This window comes from Melanotaenia boesemani, chromosome 2 (assembly GCF_017639745.1).
Source record: "Melanotaenia boesemani isolate fMelBoe1 chromosome 2, fMelBoe1.pri, whole genome shotgun sequence".
NCBI lineage: Eukaryota > Metazoa > Chordata > Actinopteri > Atheriniformes > Melanotaeniidae > Melanotaenia > Melanotaenia boesemani.
Genome location: NC_055683.1, coordinates 23,323,065 through 23,347,412, shown reverse-complemented (window position 1 = coordinate 23,347,412; position 24,348 = coordinate 23,323,065). Strand labels below are relative to the sequence as shown.

The following is a 24,348-nucleotide window of genomic DNA, read 5'->3' as shown; positions in this document are numbered from 1 at the left end:
CCTCCCATGGCCCCGTCCACATCTCCTGGTGTTTCCTCAAAGCTCTCGACACTGTGGAGGGAGACACAGCAAACTGTCTTGCCACAGCGCACTCGGAAATGTCATCCTGGATAAGCTGCATTATCTGAGCACCTTCTGTGGGTTGAAAATACTGTGTCATGCTATCTCTAGTGGTGAGGGCAGTAGCAAAATGCAAATATGCCCAAAAATCAGCCAGAAAGGATGAAGACAGAAATGATCTGTGGCCAACAGCTGCAGGACCATTCCTTTATAGCCCCTGTCTCCATAATTGCCTCTCATGTCCACCTGTTGTCTATTCCATTTGTACAACAGCAGGTGAAACTGATTCACAATCAGTGACAGGAGAGATTGATCCTATATATATATATATATATATATATATATATATATATATATATATATATGTATATAGAAATTAACATAAGGAACATGCAATCAGTAGTTGTACAAAGAGTTAAGGGTTAAATAATCAAATAATACCTCCCTCCACAGGTCTCCTCCCCTTCTGCGGACAACTAACCACCTACAACAAGTTTGACAGCTCAGCTTTTTCCTGCTTAACAGCAGCGGCAGCAACAGATAGCAGGACTTTCCATCACGGGAGTAATTTTCCGGTTTTTCCCTCCTGGTTTTTGTCTTCTCTTATTTTAAGCTACGTGTGCCACCGGCGTCTTCTGCTGGCTATGAGGGATTTTAAGCGTCCGTAGGTTTGGTCACTTCTCCCACTTGGATTCCTTTTGGCTCGCGCTGGTGTGGTTTCTAGGAAGAAGGGGGGAAAAACCTACACGAAAACTTCTTTTGGGTTTTTTTTAAATTTATTTATTTTTTTCAACTTTTATTTTAATTTTTTATCGGGCGTCGCGAGGAAGCTAAATATGTCGAGGAGCGCGGAGGAGGTGAACAAGCTAACTGAAAGTACATACAAGGTGGGTACTGGTTTGGAAAGAAATGAAGCTGGGAAACACAACAGGTGCGATCACGACGGAGGAGAAAATACCTCCATACACCCATGTTGCTTTTACAGAAACCACACAGCGTGTTTTAACTTTCAAGGTCAATGTTTTAGCAGATAAACGTTTAACAGGTGTTACTAATTAGCCGCATTACTTAAGGTATTTTGAGTTGTGATGTAAAGATGAAAAGAAACTGAAAACAGTAAACCTCTTTTTTTTATTTTTATTTATCATGTTTAGCTCACAATATGGCAACTTGTGTATGTAATGACAAAGTATGTAGAATGTTAATACTTCAAACATTTAGGAGTATAGAGGCTTTTCCTTTTGTGAGGCTCTCTAAGCTGAATGGGTAGCTGTTGCTTCGGCGTTTAAAACGGTTTTATAAGAGGTCAGAGCCAGAAGTTGCATCACGGGTTTTTAAGAAGAAATAGCCCCACCCTAGTTGTGTCATATCCATACATTAAAGCGTGTGTTTAGTGTGTCAGCATCACTTGACCTGCTCAGGTACATGTGCAATCCAGAAATTCCTGTAAGTGTGGAAAAGTTATGCATATCCATGAACAGAAGTTTCAGGAAGGACTCGTCGCATGTTGTGATTTAAGTGAGACATAAAGTGAAACGTAACGAGGAGAAGAAGAAAATATTAGAACATACTCTAATTAAGAGTTGCCACTTCTTTCACTGTGTATGCCAAACTCCACAGGTGGGACAGGGAAGGAGTTTAGAGCTGTAGATGGAATATTAAAGACTCCAGGCTTTTCTTAGAAGCATTTAGCCCTCTTGAACAGCTTTTATCTGCTGATCTCCTCGTGGGGCAACCCTCACAGCTCATTGGAGTGGTGAAATGCAGGAAAAAAGACTCCAGGTTGAATAATTTAGCTAGCTGTGTGTTTTGTGTGGTAAGATTATACAGCAAGCTCCTCGCCAGCCTTGCTAATTGCTGTAATTGTAACTCAAACCTTTCAGATTGGGAAGTGCAGCAGTGTTTTATGGAGAAGATATTTCATAAATTGTGAAAGCTTGACAGAATGACATCTTATACTTGTGTTACTTGATATTAAAAGATGATAAATTACACATTTATAATGACCATATCAATTAGAGTACTAGAATTTCCCACACTATATACTCAGTGACATGATTGGTGTGCATGTCACTCTTTGACAAAGGTGTAAAACAAGAGTAGGTGATCATTACGCTGCTCGGGTATCGTTGATTGCTTAATGTAGTTAGCTAAGTTTGATTATTTACAAGCATAAGTGTGAATTTAAGTTAAAACTTTATCCCATCACAGGGCCAGCCATTAAATGAAAGTGCAATAACTTGGGTAGTTGTAGAATAATTATCATTATCAATCATTTTATTGGAAAATGTATAGATAAAGTAAAATATTTTTCATTTTTGAGATAATTGCCCTTGGTCAGTTATTTCACAAAGCTGGAAACATAATTTATCAGATGACCCTTCCATTGTAGGTCTGATGAAACACGGCTTTTGGCAACTGGTGGAACTGCATTAAGTTTGCATTTTTTTTAAAGTAAAATCCTGTAGATTTGATCCATGTAGAGCTACTCTTATTATATATAGCAATTAAAAGCAATTAAAGAACAAATGTTAACCTAAAATGTTGAGCCTTTTGGCCATATAAAATTGGAATTGGTAAAGTAAAGAGCAAGTGGTTTATCGTTGAATCAGTTCAGTTCAGCAATTTTATATAGTGCCAGTTCAAAACAAAAATCATCTTGGAGCACTCCACAGATACAGTGAGCAAGTTTTTAATTCAAATCCGATCAATATAATTTTCTCTTGTCCGGTTTAGTTCAGTTCAGTATAATAGTATTTATAAAATACCAGTTAAATTATCTACATCCATTCATCTACTGCCCAGCCACATTTTTTATCTACACCGATGCCGACTGTAAAAAAGCCAACATCCGTCAACCCCGAGTTTTTTTTATGCCCTTTTGGACAATATCTGCCTGACATCATCATGTCCTTATAGGTTGTATGCTGTATCCCTGCTAAATGGAAAATTGACAGGTGTTTTTAAATGACTGTCCATGTTATTCTCATCTTAAGTCGCTCTGTCAGATGGTCACAGTGTCTTTCTCTTTTCTTTCCAACCATACAGAATGTGATGGAACAGTTCAACCCAGGACTGAGGAACCTGGTCAACTTGGGGAAGAACTATGAGAAGTCAGTTGCTGGTGAGCTTCTTTACTGCACTGATAAAAGGTTCAGAAAAATGGTTAACTAGTGGGTTTAAAGGTGGACAGGGGTCGGGGCTGGTATATTGGAGAGATTGTTGAATATTTTGTGGGCTTCAAAAGGTGTTAGGGACTACTCTCACAAACGTTCATGACCATTTTATCATTTTCCCAGCAATGACCATGGCAGGAAAGTTGTATTTTGATGCACTGTCTAAGATTGGGGAGAACGCTGCAGTGTCTCCGGTCTCCAGGGAACTGGGTAAGTTTCCATGTTACTCTGTCCTCTGGCTCTCTGTAGGGATTTGGTCTTTAGACTGTGGTGATGGCACTCTTTTTCTCAAATGTTATATTTAAGAGTCTGAATGTGGTGTAGACAGCAGATTAGCTTTATGTTGCGTTTGTTTTTGTTTGAAATCTTTGTGGAGAATGGGAGAGGATCACTGTTGTAGACTTGTAACTGTTGAGGTAACATAACACTCAGTGATGATTTTTTTTTTCATGAGGGCAAGTAGCACCACATTATGTTTAGAGGACTTGGAGATTTATCCATTCATTTTCTATATCCCCTTAATCTAGCAAAGGTTCACTGAGGGCTGGAGCCTATCCCAGCTGCTTTCAGATGAAAGGCAGGTTACAACCTGGAAAGGGGGCTTGAAGATAAATCTGCAGAATTTTAGGATGTGCAATGTTTAAAACACTAAGGCAATGTCTGCTGTGGATGTGCTACAAACTAGAACTGATCAGAAGTTATTTTTGGAATAATTCCACAGGGCGTTTGTGGTTTGTGTATGACTGAGTCTGATAGACTTGGGAATACGCTGGCACAGTTTATTTGGTCCTCTGTTTGTTCCACCCAACTCCCCAAGCTTCAGTTTCCATAAGCTAATTTGTCTGGCATCCTAATTCACCGTCACATGTGGTACACTTTGATTTAACCACTGTATGCCTCTCATCTCTGGAGATTACTAGCAAAACTGTTAATTAAATTCAACAGCACATTGAGAAGATACACCTGGGGTTGTGCTGCTATCAGTTTTCCGGCATGGTTAGAATCATACCCCACCCCAAAAAAAAAAAACATTCATCTGGCAAACTTGACCGATGGCTCTGAAATTAGAATATTGCTGCTTTGTGGTTATAATTTAGTTTATTATGTTATAATCATTTCCCATGTGATTTTTTTCCCATCACTTGCATAGTGTAAATGAATTTTTGTTACAAAGACACAATATGCACAATTGAAAAGAATAATTGTAGAATAAAAGTAGTTTAAAAAAAAAAGGGTAAGTTTTTCACTAATTCCAGCTAAAGGGGGCTAATGATCCCAAATGTTCAAAACAATTATCAAAATGTGTGTTTCTCCACTCATAAGTTTTATAGGAAATGGCTCCCAGGAATGTGACTGGCCATGACAGCATATTTTTGACAGTTCTGATAAATGTTTCTAATCTCTTTTATTAATGCTAGATAACAACACCATCATTCACATTTGACTGGTATGTCCCACACGCTGGCTTATTTGTGTATTTTTATAGGTAAGTACAGGTGCTGCTGACCGACTAGCATCGGCCAGAACCCGCAGCCGGTGGAGAACCTGTTCGTGTGGTGTTATACTGAGCTCGATAAAATTTGCAAAGCTCAACAACATTTTCTTTTTGTTGTTGTTGTCAGCTTTATTCAAAGATTGTGGATCTAGTCATAGTCATTGTCACAAAGTGTAACACAAATGTTTTCTATTTAACCAGCTCCTGTTATTGCTACAAATGGATCTATGTCTGAGAAACACTGGGAACAGATCAGCTTGAACATCTTTCCACCTGCATTTTATGCCTACATGTATCCAGAGACTGCTTTTGGTGGTTGCTTAATCAGAGTTGAAAATCATGTCCTTGGGTACTGAACACAGCTCTAAGTGTGCTTCCTGCAATAGGAAATGAAGAGGAAATGAGGGGAGGGACACAAACTGCTCATTATCATCATTGCCAAATTAAGACATTTTTTTGAAAATGCATTAAACAAGCTAGAACTAAAACAAGCTAGAAATTCCTTCAAATGAACCCAACACACAGTTAGTACCACTAAAGACACTTCTGTAGAATAAAGTTATTTTGTCCAGAGACCCACTCCCCTCTGGCATGTGGCTGCACTTCAGTACCCACTAATCCTTATATTAGTGACACAGATGGACAGATATTGTAGTCTCATGACAGATCAGTTTAGTTTGTCATTATTCTGGTTTATGTAGAGCAGGAGGTGGTTTTAAATACAGACCACAAATGATCTCATATTAATCAGTGAATCTAAATGCTGTGTAACAGTAGTTTGGTCTGTATAGCTATCTAACTATTCAGGATGTGATGTCATCGGGATCTCAAGACCAGTAAATAAACAAGTTAGGCTGCAGGTCGTCCCTGGAACTTGCTTATGGACGTGGTGCAGCTGCCCTCTCTGAAACCTGAGCTCCACTGACACATTGCCAGAAACCAGATACTCTTGAGAGGCATCGGAGGACCTGTGCACCTCCTCCCTCCTTCGTTCAGTTCTTTTATTCTACTTCCTCCTCCTGCCAGAGTTCACCCAGCCCTCTTCAAAGTCAGATTATTAAGAATCTGATATCAAGCACACATAAAGATGTGAATGACCAGGATGTGTGTATACTATTGGATTAGTGTGGTAATTATTACTTTGAGGCAAAGCTAAGTGTCTTGATACTGGATACAAAAGTATGTTGCTTGGTAATGACCTATGAGCTTCTCTAACTGAAGTATTTTATTTTGTCTGCACAGAATTTAATCTCCTCTAGTCTTTTATAGCAAAAAAAAAAAAAAAAAAAAGAGTTTTTAATAACTGCTTCATGGAAACAAACACAGAATGGCCAATGTTCAGAAGGCATCAACCCCTCTTTACATAATCAAAACCTGTTTGCATGATGTGTCAGGTGGCTCTCACTCATGCCAGGATTATTTTGTCCACAGTCAAAAACAGTGGAAGAACTGTGGGATTCTTTGCATGCTGCTGTGGAAACGTATCATCAGAATTGGCTTAAAAGGAGGATGAACTTTTCTTTTTCTATGTTTTACTTAGTACTGCTTCTTAACCCAGAATGTGTATTCATTTCATTTTATTCTATTTTATCTCTGCACATGAAGACCATGGTGTTTCCTGTGTCCTGTTTATCATCAAAAATAATTTGTTCAAAGCTTTTTCTACCAAAGCAGGCACACACAGATTAGTACATCCCATTTGTCTGTATATTATGGATTATGAAGGAAGAGAAACAAAGCTGTTTTTTTTTTTCCTTTAGGATGACGATGCAGAGCTATACATGTTTGATTTGATTTGACAAGAAAACTGATTTTAAATCAGTTTTGTTGCTCAAACCTTTACAAAAAGATAAGCTGCCATCAGCAGCCTGTACTACGGAGTGAGATTAACATGCCCAAGATTTATCTCTGCTACCTGGGTTGACTTACACAGACATTCGTAATCCTGATAAGCGGTATTACGAAGCTGGTTATCAACTTTGAGATGAGAAAACCCTGGGTTGTTTTACAATCAGTGCGTTCTCACATAAAAGACGTGGTGTTTGCAGTGTTTAACCAATGGCAAATATGGAGAAACCCTGCAGAGCATGGTACTTCACCATGGAGGAGCAGAAAATTATTCAATAATATAAAGAATTCAAACATTCAGGCCAAAAGCAACACTTTTGCCGCAGCAACAGTAAGGACTGGTCTCTCTGTTAATGCGTAAATCCGTGACAATAAAAGATATTAATTCATCTGACAATATAAACAGACAGAACTCCAATAACTCAATTTCACTTTATTACTGCCCAGACATTTCGGGCAGAGCTTCCTCAGTGCCCTTCCTTTCATTTTTATATTTTCCATTGAGTTCTTTTGAGGCTCAGCACCTATGTGAGCTTGTTTTGTGGTGGAATATTATTTCCCTCACCATGACGGCACAAGTAGTTTTGTGTACCATAAATTCATGGTTCTGCAGTTATGCCATGACAGTTATTATTAATCTCACTATTTCAGATGCAATCCTTGTGCAGCTAAACGGACTTGGGAACAAGTCAAGAACAAGTACAAAATGTACTTCAAAGCAGTCAGTGATGAGGCTTTATTCCTTCATCAAAAAGAAGCATCTATCCCTAAAAGATTTTTCTCTCCTAAGCGCTCATCTCGCGGTCCGTACACCAAAGTGGATAGAATGTTCTAAGACTGGGTAGGTCAGTTTCCAAGAGAACCTGGTCAGGTCAGAATACTCATTGGTATTTGATCCAGAACATAACCTTCTCCAGAGCAGGTTAGCTCTGGAGAAGCAGGTTAATGTAAGTTACCATGGTGATTTACCCTGGTAAGACGTGAACCAGCGTTGTCTGACAGAAAACCCAGGGTTAACCCTGAAGTTACCTCGATAAGAGAAATTCTAGCTTCACAGTACCGGCCTCTGGACATGTTGTCTTTCACTGTGGGTTGCCGTGCAATAGTGATAGCTTCGAGCTATGTATGAGAAACTATCTAAAATTCTGTAACCACAGACCCATTTTATTTTCACATGTGAAAATGGTTCAGCCTGCACACAGCTCTGTGTCCACCCCATTTACAGCCTAGCCAAACAGGGCTGCCGGAAGCCCGTCTGGATTGTGTAGGTTTATCTTGGTGTGGTTTTTTGTTAGCTAATAGTGGTGGGTTGCTTTTGGCGTTTTCCTCACTATGATGCACAACTTATTCCATGAAGCACACCTGTTGCCTGGCAACATTTAGTCTATTATGACAAACACATGAGCGTGAACTGCTGGAACAAGGCTACTGATGATACTTCAGCATTTCATAACAATTTCCCTCACATCACTTTTTAGATGTACTTAAATTTGAATTAAAGTACATTTAAATTTAGTGTTGTGCAAGTAAACTTGCCTGTCCAGTATTTGACTGACTATCATACCTGACATTTCTAAAAGTGTTCAGGTGAAGGAGCTTTTAGGTCAGATGTAGATGTTCAGTCCTTGGCTGGTAGCTTGGCCATTTTAGTGCCTTTTTACTTTTCATCTCTGTAGTAGCATGGTAGGGCTTTCTTTGCCATCATGTGTCAGTAGTCTCTTCCCTTTTTTTCCCCTTTAGCTGTATCCAGAGCTCAAACGCACTCATCAACCCTTATACTTATGTGCATTTCTCTGTTTCACTATACACCTGCTTAGCACACTGTAACCACCCCAATCCAGCCTTTGCACCCCACTCTGCCTCTGTTCTTTCAAAGTGCAGATTTACTACAAGAATTGTTCAGCTGTTATCTGCTGGATTGTTTGAACTGTGACAGCCGGTCTCACCATAAGACAAGGTGGGGCCAGCAAGGTGTGGAACGACAGATCAGGGAAGGGCAGCTTTTACATTTAGACAGAAGTACTGGTCGTAGTGATACATCCGCCTGCCAGCATATTGAATAGCTGTCAAGAATTTGCTCCGTATATTTTTACACTTCAGAGTCATACAGAAAACACTGCAGAATTATTTTCACTTTTGCAGATGCATCCTTTTTATTTGTTCACATGTTCTTTATTCAACCAGTCAATGGGTCACACGTGTGAAGGTCTAGGTTCTTTGTTTGTAACACACAAACTGGAGTTGTTTTTTCTAATACTCATTACAAACTGTCTCAAGGTTAGAGCGTTAGCGCTGGTGTGTATGTTACAGCTGGAGTTGTTGGCAGCAGCTGTGGGAAATATGCGCCTGTGGGAAAAGTTCAGTATGAGAAAATGATTAAACATGAAGTGTGAAGTTTCTGCTCAAGATATTCATGGTTTTAAATTTAAGATGAAAAATGATCCTGTGATTGTCACTGATGTGTCTGCATCTTACAGGGCAAAGTAGATCTCCAATATACGCTATATGCTTTGGCTTAGTGGTGTGGCTGCACTTTCTGAACAACAGATTTTGAGTTTGGGTATCTGGTTTAGCATTATTGATTCTTCCTTATTTTTCCTGTTTTGCCTGTAGCAATAAAATGATCATTCATTTGTGCAAAGACAAGTTAATGGAGTTATTGGCCAACACACACACTACTACTAGAGCGCTAAAATGATTCTAGTCTGTTTTTAAACAATTCACCTAAAGGAAAGTGTGTTTTGTTTGTTTTGTTTTTTTTATGTTTGTTTGTTTTTTTATTGGCAACTTTGGATAATTTAGTTGTTAGATGTAGATGCCTAACTATGCAAAGACACACCTAAAAGAAAACAGGAAAAGCAACTTTAAAAAAAAAAACCGACAGCCACTGCCACCAGACCCTACATCATGGCATCTTCATGTCTCATCTCAAGCTGCCCAGGTCCAGTGATTAACCAGTTTAGTTCAAGTCACATTAGCCATCCCCTTGGGAAAGTGATGGAATGTCTGAGAAGGGGCTGCATGTTTTCTGAAGCTTCCTGCTGTGACATTATTGTCGGTGTCCAATTTTCAAGTTTTAAACAACAAGTGGTTTGTTAACCACTGCAAGCGGGCGGGGGGGCAGTGTCAGTACATCTAGCCAAGATGGCTGCAGAGATAAAGTTTTCCACTGTCTCCAAAAACACTAATTGGTGTAACCGGGGGGTCTATATAATATTAAATATTTGAAAATGGGTGTCAGGTACCTCTATCTAGTGCTTGTACTTATGAATAAAGGAGGCTTCAGTAGTTCCGGGTGTGTAACCCCTTGTTATATTAGGGAATATGTGGTTTTTGATATGTGGGTTCTATGAACCCCTTTGAACTGAATCAATGAACACAAAGACTAGATGAGTTAAACTTATCGTTGGTTTTTAAAATGAGAACCAGGTTTCTTTTGATAAGGGTAGACCTGATAGTCTTAGGAAGTGGATTCAAGAGGAGGGGAGTGTCTGCAATTGAGTCAAAGTTCAGCAAGCAAGAGAATGGGTGGAACCATAATTTAGTTATTTAGATGGATCCTGACAAGTAGAGGTGGGAATCTGTCTGCTAAAAAACTTTAATGATCAGAAGGTTTGGCATGTCAGAATCACCCAAACATTTTGATTCAATCAATGTCTGACTGTTTACTCAGATTATTCATACATTCTCTGTACCACTTAGTCCAGTTCAGGGTTGTGGGGAAGCTGGAGCCTGTCCCAGCAATTTAATGAGATTATTATAGATAATAAAATAAAAGTAACCCAGTGAAATAAGAAGTTCTATCTTTAGTGCTACACTGGAGTGAAATTTCATGTGAATATAGCAGTATGGAATGATTGAGAGGGTTTGAGTTACATCCATGTAATGACAGAACTTGTGGTTGCCTTTCATCTCTGCTCTGTTTGATCATAGCAGCAGGAGATCCAATTTTTCTAGTTGATGCATGTGTATACCAACAATGGACATCCTTTTTAACATAAGTTGTTGGGGACATGATGATGTTAGTAAATAAAACTACTTGTTTCACTGCTTCACAGTTACATACATTCCATACTATACATTGTGCTCATTGCCATTGTACAGTATTATTGATTAATGCCTGTAGATGAACTCCATCCAACTCTCAGAGCAAGGAAGACTGAAAGGGAAAACAAAAACAAACCAATACAATTGGATTACTGCCTGCCTGTGTGTCTTCTGACATTAACCTCTGCATTTGTCTTTGTTGCTCCCTTTTTATTTCCTTCTGGCAGGTGTAGTGCTGACGGAAATCTCAGAGGTTCACAGGAAGGCTCATGAAGAGCTAGAGGAAAACGTGAGTGCTACATATGTTTTTAGGCTCAAATGCACATCTCCTGTAAAAACCTGTCATCTAAATGTTCTGTAATTGTTTTGTCTCACTCAACCGCATTTTGTCAGACACTCTCACTCTCTGAACCTGTTGCTCGGTATATTTCCATGCAACCACAGCCTACGCCTCTTTTCACATAACAGCATTTAGTGACAGATGCAGTCAGCCAGGAGTTATATCTCCTACTCTCATAGACACCGCCTCGCCTCCTTCCCCACCTACATAATCTACAGCAGGTTTATGGACAAGTAAAGGATAAAGGGGATGAATGATGATAGGGAACAACAGGTTTGGATAGTAGGAGCACCTGTGGCTTCATTTCCTTGCTGAGGACGAGTCTCAACTTGCCCTGAGAAAACATCAGCTGTAGATGTTGCAATTACTGTAGGTTAATTCAGAAGCTATAAGTCTGCTGTAGCGTATAAACAGCTCTGTTGGTCTGCAAATCAAAATGGATATTTAACTTTTGGTTACATTTGAAGTATTTTATTTTCTTTGTTAGATCACAAGAAATTGTAAGGTTGAAGTTCCCAGAGCCAAAGATGTCCAATAGCTTTGTTTTTTTTTTCTTTAAAACCAAAGTTGGAGAATAAAATGAAGAGATTTCATTTGAACTTAAAATGACTTAAATCAGTTTACCATTTGTCATCTTAATTGCTTGTCTTCCAACAAATTAAATAGTTAGATGGTAAAAGCAGTATTTTAATAAATGGTTGTTTTGGTTTTTTTCTTAAATTTTTTTTTTATTATTTTATGTATCTCCATTGTCATGAATTTTGCACCAATTTCGTGCTTTGAAAATTTAACAATACCAGTTTGAAAATAACCTGTTAAAGATGAACTGTGAAGCAGAAAATTTGCAATTCAGTCCTCTGAGACAGTGTTGCTAACGGCGTTGGTGGGTGGGTAGTCTTGTTAATGGACTCCAGTCTGTGTGAGTCACTACATCAGTCCAGGTCAGCAAAAACACTGGAGGCAAATTTTTCAGTAATGTTGATGCATGTGTTTCTGGTATGATGCAGTCTCCATGGTCATCAATGCGTTTTCAGAAATGGGGGTTTGCAAATTGCTTAACCCGTTTTAAGGGGATGCAGACACTGCTTCACAGTAAGGGGAACATATAGACACCCTCAGACAAATGAGAGCTGGAGAGTGAGAGAAGACCATGGCTATTCCCACGCTTACTTTCTGACTCATTCATAAGTGCAACCTTGGTCTTGGCTCTCACCCCCACACATGGGCACTAATGCACTCTAAATAATCACATTTTTCTCTGAGACTTTGTGCTTATTCTCTGTTTGCTGTTGACAGCAAAGCTGACAACTATTCCTTCATCCCCCCAACAAGTTTTTAATCTCCAATGTCTTTCTCGTACTTCTTTTGTCATGTCCCTCCTGATCACCTGAAGTTTAAGAGGTTTCACAGGGACATAATAGCTGAGCTGGAGAGGAAGACTGACATGGATGTCAAATACATGACAGTGAGTAGTTTGTGTGTTGTAATTATTTATCAACAGTTATCCCCAATCTAAGAACTAACACAAGTGTAAATGTATGGAGGATTTTTGTTTCTTTTATTTTGCATGCTGAGCTTCCTGCTAAGATTCATACAAATGCATAAAATAACTAATCATAAACAGAATGACCTGATATGGACCGTTAAGTGGTTTTATTTAGACTAAAAACACCATGATACCAAGTGCTGCTGTTCAGAGCTATAATTTTCTCTCATTATGAAGCCATTCATAGTTATTAATTAAAAATTAATTGTCCCAGCCACACAATACAAAACACAAGTTTCCATTTTCCAGCAGCAATGTAGAGCAGCAGAGGTAACTAATATTGATTGAGACTTCTGCAGATAACTTCAAATGTGTCATTTCACACACATCTGTTTATTGATAAGTTAATTTTCTGTCATTTACATTACCGTATGGCAAATCAAAGGAGCATACACTAAGGCTTCAATTGTTAAAGATCACCAAGTTTAGACGTAGCAAACTTGGAATGACAACAGAAATAATCAACAAAAGAAACACAAGTTTGTACAGGAGCTATTTGTTTCAGATGTTCGTGTCAATCAGAGGCATGAATATATTATTGATGCATGCTCTATCTTGCTTTTGATTCTCCATATAGAGTTTATGACAAATATTGTGAGCTTGGCATTCAGAATTCACATGAATCATCCCTCTGATGCAGGCCACTTTTAAGAGATACCAGATGGAGCACAAGATGAAACACGATTCTCTGGAGAGATCCCAGTCAGACCTGAAAAAGCTGAGGAGGAAGAGCCAAGGCAAGAACGCCAATAAGTACGAGAACAAGGAAAGCGAGGTGAGATGGACTGACACGCCCACAGCCGTGTTGCACATCATATGTGGATGGTCTTTCTTTGACACAAACATGCACACAGGTGTGTTCAAATCTACGTAATTGCCCAGACGCACTCATTCATTCACAAACACCTGAGATGTGCCGCGTAAGAGCTGGTGTAATGCTAGTTGGTGAGGGTTTGTAAAGTGTCTGGTGTGTGCAGTCATGCAGGAGAAAAAAGTTTGTTGTTTGTTGTTTGGGTTCTTTTTCTGCTCCCTGAATAAACCTGTATGGTGTCTTGTCTTGCGCCACCTTGCTTTACAGGTTACCACACACATGCACTGACAAGAAAGCACACAAGGGGAAGTGTTAAATATTTACTAAACTGGTTATTTTCAAACTGCCGTATGGTTTATAGGAATACCTGCACATTCTTGATACAAGCAGTGAACCTGCTCTCCTGGATCATAGCTGATTATGAACAGATATGTGAGTAACTGTAGAAGAAAATGTCACTCATAAATCTGGTTCTAGATCAAATACAGAAGAAGAATCTTTGAGTATTAAATAAAGCTATCTCAGTCTTAGCTGGTTTTAATTAAACGTTAATATCCCTTTTGTTTTCATCGGTACTTCACAACTACATTCACATTTTTACATCTTTGTATTTTTTTTCATTCTTCAACATTCAGTTCATTGATGCTCCTCATCATACAAGGAAAATAAGTATTTCTGCTTTACCTCACTGGAAACAATTATTCACTGTGGACTTTGAAATCATCATAGCAGGTTAAAGTGGTTATTGTGTGATGCTACCACACCCAAGCAGTGACTCTGCAAAATGAAAATTGCAGAAGAGTTTAATCCCAAAGTTGCGTCGCTAAGAGCAGAGCAACGTCACATCTTATGTAACCTGCCTACCACTGATCCCGTCAGACAGCCTGTTCGCCTGGGTTTGTGTGTGTTGTGCGTATGTAAGGGTTTGTGTATTCTGGCAACACGGTTTACCCGACCCTGGGCCAACAGAGGGCTCAGCCCAACTGAACAAACACAGTTAAAGTGAGGGAGGAAGGCAAAGAATGTCTTAGAGGCAAGTTTTGCCGTCATTATTTCTGATTTGACTTCCAGCCTCATCATTCTAAAATGGTTTACTTCATAATAACAACAAATATAGCTTAAACAGCAGGTTTAAAGGAGATTTTTAAGTGTAATTTCATCTAAATTTGCTTTAAGCTAGAGATGAGGGGACTAATTGGTTCATTGCTTAACTGAAAATGAATATCCGTGTTGGGCTTTAAGTTAAAGCAAGATGTTAGAAGTCACTGAGCTTTTTAAAATCTATTTAGTAAGAAAAATAAATCTATTAACAACCTCAAACAGGTTTAACTTTACCTTGAATTACCAGTTACCTCTACATATTCCCATGCTGGAGCAGCTGAAAGAATCAAACATTCAAATTTCTTCTAACATCAATCTACTTTGTATATATGTAGCTATAATAGTCTTTTACTGTTGCATCTCAGATATCAGAGTTCCCTTGTCTTTTAGTTTCTTTTCTTCCATAGTTTACTTTTGTCATACCTCCTGACTCACTTCTGATTTAAAATTTAGTTTCGTCTACCTTCTTTTCTTCCTTCTACCTCCTCCCTCCCCACCAGGCTATGAGTCAGTCTGTTTACTTGCCCCTACACTCCCGTATTTGATTTAAGGACAGGTATTAATTTTGGGAGACCCAGAAGATATGATGGGCCTGTAAACAGGCAGACAGGATGTCAGGGTAAGACGCTTGAAAGAGAACGATCAGACAGCAGATGGAGAGGAAAGACTTAAATAAAGGAGAACTGTCACAACTGTCAAACAACTGATAAAAGGATCTAAAGTAGTTTTACTTTTTAGAAAAGATCAACAGAGATGTGTATCAAAGTATATTGAATTTCAGAAAGGGAAAAGTAAGATTTATATTTTAGGGAAGTGTGGATTTCTTTCTCTTGTGTCTTTTGTTGCCACCCTTACCTGCATTGCATGTCTCTGGATAAGTATAGGTTGTCCATGGCAACAGGCTCACTGCAGTGTTGACACATGTAAAGTGGTTAACAGAATGAGTGTTTGTCTATGACAGCTTTCCTTCATTTAGTGATATGAATTTGTGTCACTCCCACATTTATTCAGGTGCATAACAGTACAAGGATCTGTGCTGGTATGTAATTCTGCCAAAAACAAACAAAATGGAATCGTTTAAATTCATGTGATTTTTGTAAACTACTGAAAAGTGGAGAAATTATTTATAGCCTGGATCAGTTACTGAAACGATTGGTAAATGTTAACTGTAGGAGTGAAGTGTTTCAGCTTCACTTATGGTGACTGTAAGAAACACAGCAATGTTTGTTAAGCAGTATTTCCTTTCAAAGTCAGAGTTGAGATAACCCTTATAAATAAATGTTTTCTCACTCCATGTGATTGGGAATATTAAATTTGTAATTATGGAGGTAAATCAGTCCGTTGGTTCTTCTATCTGTAAAAATGAATACTCTAGTCAGATGGTCTCTGGAAAGGCCATTAATGGCTGTAACATACTGTATGAGTCACTATAAATCTGTAGATTGTTGTAAAATGGTAAGACAGTTTCTCACTAGAGACATTTGACTTCAGCATCCAGTACTTTCGTAGTGGATACAACAATATTTATTTTTTGCTAATGTCTTTGCTGTAAAATTTGCGTTTATAGTGATCATTTGGAAAAACAGAGGAAGAAAAGGGGAAACAAAGTCACAGTGAATTTGCTGTAATAGGATGAAAAGCTATATACATGCTATCATCTGTGTAGGGATGTGTGTGTTTAGTGTAGAAATTTGCATCTGCTTGTTTGTTGACATGAAGCCACAAAGGCTAGGTTGTTATCCGGTCGTGAGGAAGATGTCAACAGATCTGAAGAGATAGGTTTGTGGGTTCATGTAGGTCTATCTGGCACTGAGCGGACAGTGAGGTAAATTATCATTTGGTCTTGCACACAGATAGCACAGTGTGTGTAGAGATTATATCAGCCTTTTTTGGTTTGCCTTCATTTTTTAGAAATTCTAAAATCAAGAAGATTTCTGCTAAAGTGTGTTTGTTGGTTTATAAAAGTAATTCCTCAGGATTGTTGACTTGATAGGAGTTTAGAGGGCTTGTAACTGAGTGTATTTCACACCCAGGGGAACCATTTCATCTTGGTTAACCAGTCAAATTGGAAATTTGAATGATCTTCTATTTTTACACCCCAAATGACTTTCAGCGTTGCTATGCTCTGTATTAGTGTCCTTCCAAACAACTAACATATTTCCATATGCTGTATAGGAATAAGATAACACAGTAGATGCTAAAGGCACGCAGCCACAGCCTCTTGCTAAATAAAACTGAATGAAGGAATGTGCCACTGTTCCACCAGCCGTTAAAGGCATACCTGTTCCAGCCAGCTGGATGAGATATGGATCTCACAAACATTTTAGACAAGAAGTCAGGAATGATGTTAAAGAAACTGGCTCAGAATTATCTGACTGTGCTGTGTATTAGTGTTTTTGAGAGGTCATTATGTAACAATTCAAATCCCTGCGATTAGTACAGCAGGAAGAAGCATAGAGGACTGGCAATGCCACAATCAGAAAAAAATACAAAAATGTATAAATGCCTTGATTAATTAATTACTAATGAAAGAAATGTATAGAATAGGGGACGCATTGAATACATGCAGGACAGCAGCCCTCAAGTACTGACTTTGGGCATCCCTGCTATAAAGGACAGATTTAATTTAAAACTATTTGTACAATGATAAATACAAATATGATTAAATTGGATAAATGCTCAGGAAAAATTGGGGAGAAATGAAGGCAGGCATACAGGAATGATTAAAGAAATAAATTAACAGAAAATTAGTTGATTGTAATAAAACATTAAAGGCAACTGATGGTGGGAAAGAAATAAGGTGATTTTGCATTTACTTTCACATGCATGAACATGGGCTTGTAACCTGAAATAATCCCAGGCTGACGGGTAGATAAGATGGAGCATCACTACGACTGATGTAGCCTGTCCTGTCTTTATGATGTTGCTCTGTGCTTTCTCTGAGCGCTCCTTCCAGCCCTGTGCCAATTCAAACTGTAAGCTAGCAATACCTCTTCCCCTGCATGAGAGAGATTACGATTTTCAGAAAAGATCCCGTTCCTTTCGTGTAATTAACCTTTTGTTGGGTTTGTGTATACATCAACAATGAAAGGGTTTCACTTGCTGCAAGCCATGTGCATGGAGAGATAAGGGTACTGGATGGTAGTTTCAAAGATGGTACTAAACTAGTCAAACCTGTTGATTTACAATTCAAATGTTCATATTTGTTTGTGCACTTGTGGGAATCATGCATGTATATTTGAAGCAACTGGAATGATGCTAATTCAACTTTATATGTGTCTGCATGTTGTCAGTTCCTGGAAACGTTGACAAGTCGACAGATGGACATACAGTTGTTCATCGCAGACGGCTGTAAAGAAGCTCTTTTGGAGGAGAAGAGGCGCTTCTGCTTCCTTGTTGATAAACACTGCATACTCACATATCAGTTCTCCTCCTTCCATGACAAGGTATAAAACTCTTCTGATCCCCGAAATGTTTGAATAATGGAACTAATTTGGCTTTCTTTTGACAAAACTCTGTTAGTTGGTATGTGGCACTCCTGTATAAAGAAAAGTCTTTGTTAAACTGAATGTGGGCTTTTAAAAGAAGAAAAATATAAGGGATTTTCTTGTGAGTACAATTTATTCCAAAGCTCATAATTTCTGGAGCCGTAATGTATCATGTTGCCATAGTGACAGAAATGTGTGCTGTTTTTCTTCTGATTACTCATGTTTTATCTTTTCTTATTTCCATGGCTGCTGACTAGGCCAGAGACATACTAACGGCAAAGCTGAGCAGCTGGCAGGACCAGTGCAACGATGCCACCAACATCCCTGAGAGTGTTTTGTCTATGATTGAGGGACTCCGTACACCAGTTTCTGTCACACCATTGCCTTCCCCTTCACCATCCCGGCACAGCGTGGTATGATGGGAGGGACAAGGAGGCAATCGAAATGCTCTTGTGTTAGATGCTACATGTTAATGTCTTGAGTATATGCTATATATATAATATTTATTTATTTATTTTAAAGCCTGCAACAAATGCATTTTTCCAATTGGGTGTTGTGAAAGGTTATATTTGATACATTTAAAAGTAATACCCACACATTAACCATGTTGCTAATGTAACTGATTTTCTTTTAGCAGAGTATTTCTGCTCCCCCTGCTCCACCTCTGAAGGCTCAGATCAGTCCTTTGGCGAATATGTTCGCCCAGGATAACACACCTAGTGTAACTACTCCTGCCAACAATGGTACAGGTAATAAGTCACTGCTTTTCATTAGCTCTTCATGGTCTGCTAACATGGCTGCAAGCTTGTAGTTTTTAATACAGGAAAATGTAATGAACTGTTTGTTCTTTCCTGACAGGTGAATTGCTTTCATCTACTCTTTGACAATATCACTGGCTTCATTTTGGTTTGAATTTTACTGTGAAATCACCTCTTTGTTTGCAGTTCTGCTGTTCTTTCATTATTACAAAACCTCTGGATCCTGATGGAAAGTTTGTATCTAGTAAAAGTTTATTGAATGCAATTTTCAGCCAGACGACATCAACCAATGTTAGATGCGTTGACATAAAATTATAAGAGCCATGGTTCACAGAGAGATGCTGTGTAGAGCAGAATGTTTTTGTTGTCTTCAGAAGATGTGTTCCCTTTGATCCTGTTGAGCTTTCATAGCATCACTGTCAGGTCATCTTTTAAGTTTGTTCAGTGCCATGATTTCAGGGTAAATAGCAGGGATGTCGATCACAAGTTTGATAACTATACAATATTATATTGATCATGTAGATTAGTTTCATATTTATCAACATGATTTCATTTTGTTTCAGTTCAGTTTCTATTAATCAATTTGAAACTATTTCAAGTGTTACAATTGAATGATACTGTAACACTAATACAATTACTCCATTTCATGATTAAAACAACTTATTCCTGAGCTCAATCAGACAATTAAAATGAAAAACAATCAAAAGTAGACTGCACCACATTTGGTATATTGATCTTTAGATTGTTCACATGAAGGAAATCTGAAATGTATAAGGGTCTATTTTAGACATTAAAGCAGGATATAGTGTAAACCTTACTAATATTTTAGAGTATTTTTAGAACTTGGTTATAATAACCAAGGTAGAACAAGTCGGAAAAAAATCATAGTTACACACCACGCCTTTGGATATCTGCATTTTCTTCTTGGTTGGGGAAACAAAACAAATGTAAAAAAATTTAAATGTTTGCTCTTAAATACATCTTACAAGTTGTTAGGCAAGGCAGTTCATTTGTAGAGCACATTTCATATACAGGAAAATTCAAAGTGCTTTACATGAAACATTAAAAGCATTACAGACGGTGCAAAGAAAGCATTCAGAAGTAGTAAAAGGCAGCAACAAATGGCAAAAATCGCAATAAAATCATAAATTTAAAATGGTTAAAAGCAAGATTAGTTAAAAAGTTATCCTGCAGATTTCATGCATAGATGAGAAAAGAAATGTTTTTAACCTGGATTTAAAAATTAAAAACTTTTGGTAAAAGTTTAATCTCCACTGGCAAATGTTCCACTTGTTTGCAGCATAACAGCTAAATGCTGCTTCTCCAAGTAATTACTGTAACTATGTTTGATCATCATGTTAACTTAATCGATCTAGAATAATGTGTTATTACGCCCCTTTTAAATATGTACTTTCCTTTAGTGACAAACTCTGGTAATGTTGCCTCTATTAGCTGATACAGTATAAGCATGTTGACAAAATAATCAAATCACCTTCACACGTTTACAGTTACATTAGCATGGCTTTATACTTATTTCTGGTTTTATTATTGAAGTGTCACTGTTTATTATCATCATCATCTGTTCTTCCTTCAGACCACGGGAACAGGGAGGACAGCAGTCTGGCCAGGTCTGTGTCTGTCGCCACAGGCCTCAACCAGATAGTGAAGAAGCCACGGGTGCGCACCGTCTTCCCCCACACTGCTGGCAATAACAGCACACTGCTCAGCTTTGATGAAGGCGACATCATTGTCCTACTCATCCCTGATGAGAGGGATGGGTGGATGTATGGTGAAATGGAGAAGAATGGAAAGTGAGTATATGTAATCTGTTTGTGTGTAACGGAGGACAATCACCAAACTGCAATGTGGTGTTTTAATTTGTTCCAAAAGCTGCACACACGAGAATCAAGCATAGGATAGCAGAGGATTAGAGGGCTATAGGAATGAAACATCATGCTCACAACGGAGCAAGTATAGCACTCAAAGCAGCACTATATACACTCATCAGCTTTACTTTTGAGATTTTGGAAGCTAGGACAGAGGCTGATGATTACAGACCAGAGATGTTCATAAGTCTTTTTTGCAAGTCCAAGTTAAGTCTCAGGTCTTTGACCTCAAGTCCAAACCAAGTCTTAAGTCCCTTTTACTTGTAATGAGTAATCTGCCTTGCGACGCCTGCTGTCTGGTCTGCCTAGAAGAGGCATTGTAATGTCAAATGAGTTTAAAATCCGTACTCACCCTTTATCTACCAGAATTTTGTAACAGCACTGATCTGTAGCTCTAACTGACAAATGCTCTGTTCCTCTCATCTAGACAATTTCTTACTTTACTGAATTTGGAAAACCTCTAGTTGAACATGGACTTCCAGATTAAAAATGTGCTCTTAACATAACTTATCCACAAGTTTTTAATGTGAACCAAAATCCATCTGGACCCACTGACAAATTTAAAATACTAATACTGCAGTACCGTTTTTCCTGAATGTAGCGAGGAGGGCAAAAATGCTGCACTTTAGTCAGGATCACTAACTGTCCTGCAGGTTTTAGACATTTTAATGCTGCAACACACATGATCACCATGACAGCTTGTTAAGTTCTGTAAAGCATCTTGCTTTAGCAACTTGAGTATTCAATCAGTCAATCAATCAATCTTTATTTATAGAGCACTTTTCATACAGGAATGCAGCACAAAGTGCTTTCCATGGTTAAAACAATCCCCCCCCCCACACACACACACATAACCCCCTCCCTCCCCGCTTGTGTACAAGCAAGCATACACACACACATACTTGCACATATTAAAAGACTAATGTGATATTGCAGTTGGCAAACATGTAAAATTTGCAGGACAGTGACTCAACAGGTCCACAGTTGGTAACCCCTGCACTAGTGCACCAGAAAAATCTTTATATTTATTTTTTTAAAGGCCTTGAAATAACTGTGAAATAAGTACAGAAAATAGCTGTACTTGTAGCTAACATTTATGCTGCTGTTGCTCTAAGCTCGTTGCTAACAGATGCGAACATTACCTTCATTTTACAGTGACTAAACTCTCCAGGTGTGTTTTAAGGTGGATGAAGGTGAATGTGGTGGATCCAGCATCCTGGACTTGGATACTGACGTTCCAGTTTGCTGCTCTTATATTGGTCCCTTTTTATTGTTTTTAATACCCAAAAGTTACAATGGCGCTGCAGCAACAGCTGTGTTCTCCGGTGCTGTCAATGTTTTGATGGGTTGCTCATGTAGTGCGGGTGAGTCTGTATGACGTTATGTCAGTGTTACATCTGGGGAAATGACACAGGAGATAGGACTGAGAGATCATGAAAACATAGGGCTGTTCACGAATATCAAATCATGAGTCTCAAGTTACAGCAAATGTGACTTAAGTGCGACTCAAGTCTTAAGTCCCACACTCAAGTCCTCATCTCTGTTACAGACCTTTGAAAGCGTCATCATTTGTCCACAAAGTGCTTTTCAGTCAGGCTTCAGTTTCTTTATGGTTGATTGCGTTGGTGATATTTATCCCCGTTCTAATGTGACTACACTTCTTTGTATATTGTATATTTTTATAACTGTGGATGCTGTTTTTTATCTCTTTTCTGTGAATGAGTGAGTGAGTAATAAGAGTTGGACCTCACTGCTTTAACTGCCCTGATCTTCATGTCCATTTATGCACCTGACTTCTTGCTTGTCTATACAGGCTGAGCTGGAGCCCTTACTGACAAGAGAATCAAAATAAAGCTTGGCCTGAAGGCAGGATGTACAACAGCAGACCAGATTTAGACAGTAAAAGAGGTTCAGAATACCACCTGCTCCCCCACACAGACAGGACCAGGCCTGCTCGCCCCAAAGTCTCTGATGTCTGACTTTTTAAACAAGTATTTGATCTGAAGCCCACAGAAGTGTGTGTTTTGAATTTTAATCATTCATTAGTGTAGAAGCCATGCTGGTATATTTGAATTATTCATTAGGTAGCACAGGTAACATGCAGTATCAGCATCTGGGTGGTGGATGTGTTGCTGTGGGCGTGTGTGTCATGAAGTTTGGTAGGTGCACATTCAACTCACTGGTGTTTGAAATGAATGGACGAAGAAGTGGGTGATCTCGGTGGTGGTCACATTTTCTGTTGACCACGTACCTGTGCCTGGAAGGAAAACCGCATAGTTTTTTTTGGAACATGCATCTGGCAGATAACCCAGAGTTTAGCTCACACCGGCCCTCGCATATGGTACTGTTCTGTTGCAACTGTTAGGTTTAATACTATGAAGGGAACTTACCTGGCACATGTATTCTAGAAAATCTGATGAAGTGCAAAAAATGAGTAGTTGAAGTTGCTCTAAAAAAGAAAGCAAACCTTCCATAAAGACAAAGTCTATTCTTGTCTAACTGGTGCTGGTGGGACAAGCTGAAATGCCCAAAGGCCCAGAGAAAAAAAGGAAAAAGAAAAAAAGCCCTGTATATCATGTTTACCAGAGCAGTGTGTCTTCATGTCCCACAGGAAGCTTGGGTTTGATGGGTTTAGGTTTCTTGCTAGTTTATTTTTTTTTTTATTTTTTATTTTTTTTAAATAAATACCTACCAACGACAGACTGAAAAATGTTGAATTTTAATCCATTTTAATCTAGTCGGTGGTAAACACTAATTAGAAGATGATAAACAACAGAGACACATTTTATTTAAACATGATCCAAGTGTCTTATTATCCAAGCTCAATTATTTAACCTTTTTTTTGTTTTTTTTAAGAGAAAATTGTACCCGACGTTGCACCAAGCCAGTTGTAAAGTTTTAATGGCAAGCTGATTCATGGAACCTGTTCAGTGGGCAAACACTAACAATTGTCCTGGAAACAATTATGTTTTCTTAGTGAAAACCATACCCTAAGTAAACATTAATGAGTGTGACTCGGTAAGTGTATTTTAAAGGTCTTGAGTCTTTCTATCAAAGATACACTAAGAAAATGCCTGCTCTTCAAAGCTCGCGCTCAAATATTAACACTCATCCTTACTGAGGAGAGGCTGAATCATTACTCACTGATTACAAACAGACTTGTACCATGACAACACAAGAACACACAGTCCTCTGTCTGAGCTTGTGGTATGGATGAGTTTTATCTTACCTTTATTTTCAACCTTTTCATACTTGAATAAATCCCTAAAAGTAAAATCTCTGTGGGAACAAACAACAGTATTTCTGATTTTGAAGTAGCCACTTGGTATCCAACCTGGATATCCAAGCCAAAACTTGTACAGGTCAATTTCTGAATGCAGAAAGTGGCCAAAAAACAAAGCTAAATCATTTCCAGACATTAGCAGATTGGTATGAGATCTTGACAGAAACAGGTTGGTGTGTTTCGCTCTTTTGCTCTCCACCTGACGACCTGCATGTGACTCATGCTAACATGACTGGGACAACAGACTACAAACAAAACCAGGACACTTCCTGTTTCTTTGCTTACAGATTAAGCATATTGGCATGCACATCTGTTTTATGGAGCATATTATTTGACTAGCGTTTTGTCACATGCTTTTAAGCTTAGTGAGAAAATCAAGTCTACTAAGGTTTGTGTGTGGATAGAAACAAATGACTGCACGATCATTTTGTTTTTTTTGAGCTGCAAGAGATTAATGTGACCTTGACCAGAAATCCTTGTATTGGGCAAGTCATTGATGTTCTTTGAGT

At 38.5% G+C, this 24,348-nt stretch overlaps 1 protein-coding gene across 3 annotated transcripts in view; it reads left to right on the top strand.

Moving 5' to 3' along the window:
• Positions 1–511: 511 nt before the first annotated feature.
• The window catches only part of baiap2l1b (BAR/IMD domain containing adaptor protein 2 like 1b), a 31,511-nt gene continuing 7,674 nt past the window's right edge, over positions 512–24,348 (top strand). The window contains exons 1-10 of one of the 3 annotated variants that reach the window (XM_042004533.1): positions 513–947; positions 3,109–3,184; positions 3,360–3,446; positions 10,854–10,915; positions 12,360–12,431; positions 13,153–13,287; positions 17,718–17,870; positions 18,170–18,325; positions 18,550–18,661; positions 20,265–20,481. In XM_042004533.1, the coding sequence (XP_041860467.1) occupies positions 897–947; positions 3,109–3,184; positions 3,360–3,446; positions 10,854–10,915; positions 12,360–12,431; positions 13,153–13,287; positions 17,718–17,870; positions 18,170–18,325; positions 18,550–18,661; positions 20,265–20,481 (1,121 nt within the window). In that variant the 5' untranslated portion in view covers positions 513–896. Of the gene's footprint in view, positions 948–3,108; positions 3,185–3,359; positions 3,447–10,853; positions 10,916–12,359; positions 12,432–13,152; positions 13,288–17,717; positions 17,871–18,169; positions 18,326–18,546; positions 18,662–20,264; positions 20,482–24,348 lie in introns of all 3 variants that reach the window. The other 2 variants (XM_042004524.1, XM_042004541.1) reach the window with 2 other exon arrangements.